The sequence below is a fragment of the Cariama cristata genome, unplaced genomic scaffold (assembly GCF_000690535.1).
Source record: "Cariama cristata isolate BGI_N322 unplaced genomic scaffold, ASM69053v1 scaffold709, whole genome shotgun sequence".
Classification (NCBI taxonomy): domain Eukaryota; kingdom Metazoa; phylum Chordata; class Aves; order Cariamiformes; family Cariamidae; genus Cariama; species Cariama cristata.
In genome coordinates this window covers 18,419-22,264 of record NW_009637170.1, presented here as the reverse complement: position 1 = coordinate 22,264, position 3,846 = coordinate 18,419, and the positions used below count along the sequence as shown (strand labels likewise).

General features: G+C 47.4%; 1 protein-coding gene across 1 annotated transcript; it reads left to right on the top strand.

Annotated features, from left to right (window-relative positions):
* Nucleotides 1-447: 447 nt before the first annotated feature.
* Nucleotides 448-1,808, top strand: LOC104157201 (teneurin-4-like; the record flags this gene model as incomplete). The annotated part of the gene is made up of 1 exon (XM_009708167.1): nucleotides 448-1,808. A coding segment is annotated over one exon (759 nt), but the record flags the coding sequence as incomplete, so codon positions are not given.
* Between the last annotated feature and the right edge of the window lie 2,038 nt (nucleotides 1,809-3,846).

Below are 3,846 nucleotides of genomic sequence, written 5' to 3'. Positions count from 1 at the left end.
AATAGAGGGAACTTTTACAAATACTTTCACAGATTTTCCACAGGAAATCTGAAAGCTTTTTATAAAGCATCATGGCCACAAGATGAATGATTTCTTATGTGCAGATGAAGAACACTAAAGCACAAAATAATTGCATGTCCAAACTAGACGCTAACACCGCTGAGGCAAAAAATCCTTTTCTACCTCTGCATCCTTCAGTCGGCAAGATTAAATACAGTTCAGTTTATTGCAACAATGAGCATTAGGGGGAATAACTTGACAACATGTCTCTTCCATTAAAAAGAATTAAAAATCTGAAAAAAAGGTGATAAGGAAAAAAAAAAAAAAAGGAACTCCTCATTAGTTGTTTCCAGGATGTTCTGCTAGTCTCCAGCATGCTAACAATGCCTTTGGGTCATCAGGCTTCTCTTTCTAATACGTCTTTCTCTTCTTTCTCTCCCTGCTCAGTCGATTTTGGGGGTCCAATGTGAAGTACAGAAGCAGCTGAAGTCCTTTGTCACTCTTGAGCGCTTTGAACGGATCTACAGCTCCAGCATCGCCGGGTGCCGGCAGGTCAAGAAGAACAAGAACTTTGCCTCTGGAGGCTCAATCTTTGGCAAAGGTGTCAAGTTTGCCATGAAGGACGGGCGTGTGGCCACTGACATTATCAGTGTGGCCAACGAGGATGGGCGGAGGATCGCGGCCATCCTGAACAACGCCCATTACCTGGAGAACTTGCACTTCACCATTGACGGGGTGGACACGCACTATTTCATTAAGCAAGGGCCGTCGGAGGGTGACCTGTCTATCTTGGGCCTCAGTGGCGGGCGGAGGACCCTGGAGAACGGCGTGAACGTGACAGTGTCCCAGATCAACACAGTGCTAAGTGGAAGGACTAGACGTTACACGGACATCCAGCTCCAGTACGGTGCACTGTGTCTAAACACTCGCTACGGGACCACTTTGGACGAGGAGAAGACCCGCGTCCTGGAGCTGGCCCGACAGCGTGCTGTCACCCAAGCTTGGTCCCGGGAACAGCAGAGACTGCGGGATGGGGAGGAGGGTATTCGCTCGTGGACAGAAGGGGAGAAGCAACAAGTGCTAAACACGGGCCGGGTACAGGGCTACGACGGCTATTTTGTGATCTCAGTGGAGCAGTACCCCGAACTCTCAGACAGCGCCAACAACATCCACTTCATGAGACAGAGCGAAATGGGCAGAAGGTGACAGAGAGGGTCGATGCGGTGACTTCTTGCCAAAGACAGCTACTCTTTTGTGGCCACTTACCTGACTGTGTTGTACTCAATCCTTTTTCTAAACCGAACAAGGCAGGGGGGGAGGAAAATAGAAAGAGAAGGAATAATACAGTTGCACTGTAACTCATGCAACATACTTTTTTTTTTCCTCTTTAATTTGGCCTTCACGCGTTTTTTGCAATGAACAGAAGGTATATTTTGCCGTAGTGTGATCACAGTGAAATTTACTGTCTCTTGTCCTTTTTTTTGTTTGTTTTTTTTTTCCCCCCCTTTGTGAGGAATTTGAAGTGGGGAGTCGTCAACGTACGTCCTTAGGTGTGAAGTGCGAAATGGGTGTCTGTGCTAACTTGTGTCATCCTAACCCTTTCTGATTTGGGGCAGGGACAGATAGCCTTCCACCCGAAACATGGGGAGCCTGCGGCATGTTGGAGAGCTCTTCCTGGGAAGAAAAGGAGATGGAAGACGACGCTGATTCCGATACTCCAAAAGCGACCGTCCGAATCATGTGCCTCAAAAGAGACCTTACAAGTAGTTTTCACGTTTCACTTGGGACATAAAATGTTTTTTGGGGGGCTCCTGCTGAGCAGAAGTAGATTATAGAGGCAAAGGAGCTGATTATATTAACTTGCAAGATGATTCTCTTCCTTCCTGAACTGGAATAAAAAAAGAAAAAAATCAGTCTTTTTTCATTATGAGAGTAGATACTTTTGGGGGTTTTTTTGTGTGTGCGCAAATCCTGGTTTTAGTTAAAAAAAAACTAGAAAAAGCCAAGAAAGGGACTCCTGCTCTATTGAGAAAAGCTAAAATAAATCCTCTCTCTCATATGTAGAGCTGTTCTATAGGTGGATTTAATGCACCCATGTTGTACATTTGCTAATGGCATAACTTCATTAAATGTATAGTGTTTCAGTACACGAGGCTACGTGTTTAACAGTCCACTGTGCTGTATCTGATAAAACCAGTTAATTTTTAGGAAGCTGATTTGAATTTAAAAGTAGTTATAGTATCCCAGTGACATACCACTGAAAATTAGAGCAAGCCAAACCCTGCTTTTCCTGATTCTGGAGCTTGTATTTATTGGCTGGGAAATGCAGTTTTGAGTAGCATGCTGGCAAGTCGTTTATGACTATGGCAGATAAATGTCTCCTGGGGACTTTGGCAGCAGGGATTTTAAAATGTTTAATAAGTAGCAACAGCTTGTGCGTGGTGGGACACAAAGGAGAATATTGGAATCAACCCTCTCACCGTTTCTTACACGAGCTCGAATTAAATGGCGAGCCCAGTTGACTGTTAGCAGTGAAGAAGGGGGAGGTTGAATGGAAATGCCCACTATGGAGGGAACCAAGTGCTTTAATAAGAAACTGCTGACAAAGTTACTCGTCATGTTAATGTAATTTGTATTCACATAACCTCTGTGCTCTGGTATTTGCAAGAGTCCTTGAAATTCAAGGGAACAAGGAGATGAGCTTAGCATCCTCCTCCCTGCCTGAAACAGTCCTGCAGTAGCAAGGGCCGTTCCTGCAGCAGAGGTGTTACCCCACCTCTCGCTGGAGCTCCGGCTGGAGATGGCCAGCCCTGGTCCCAGGCAGATGCCTGTATCACACTGACACCTGCACGCATCCTGACTCTCATCGTGTCTCTCTAAGAACATCTCAGTCCTGTTTTGTTTTGTTTTTGTTTTTTTTATTCCATCCACTTTGGTTTTTGCTTCCCGGTTCTGCAGAGAGATAACCTGAGACAACCAAATCCATGCCAAGGCTGTTTCCTTACTCGGAGCCCTACAATTCTCCCGTGTCCCCAGAGCCAGCTCTTCTGCACTCGTGCCACCACCACTGACATCCTCTTCTCTGCAGCTCTAGCCCCCAAGATAAAGCAGGGACGTATGGTGGGCACACAGTCCTCAAGCACTGAAATGCTGGCAGCCCCAGTTCTGTCGTGGTTTCCCCGTAGATGCCGGCTGCCAGCTCCGTCTGCCTTGCCTGTCTGTTCCCGGGTGCTTGCCAGGAGGAAGATGATGGGATGGAAATTCCCCCAACAGACTGTTCTTCCTCCAGTTCCCAATGCCTAATACCTTTGGCTGCGTGGCCATACCCACTGGTATGGTCCTGATATTATGGTGGTCCCTCCTGCTTGCAGCAAGGGTGACGATGCTGGTGCTGTGTCCTGGTGCTGTACCCTGAACCACCCATTGCATCACCTAACCTTTATTACTTTGTCAGGAGTGAATCGCAAGCAGCTGGGCTAGAAAGGGTACAGAACCAGCTGGGAGGAGATGTGTTGGTTGAGGCAGCTCTAGGCTTTGGCAAGTGAGATGTTCAGGCAGCTGCCTGCCAGGGATGGTTAAAAGGCCGTGGTGTTTCTGCCTGCGTTGCTGGTATCAAACTCTTGGCAAGCCTCCATTGCCCTGAGGATGCGTTGGTGAGGATTAGGAGCAGTGTTAGCCAAACCAGCAGTTGCCACCTACTCAAAGGAGGCAGGACCCTTTTGGCAGGGCTACCCAGCTCCCTGTTTCCCCCTCCCTGAGTCACACCAGGGACAAATCCCTCCCAGAACCTCACCTCAACCTTGTGATGGCTTTGACTCTCTGAAACAGCATGCATGGAGCAAAAAA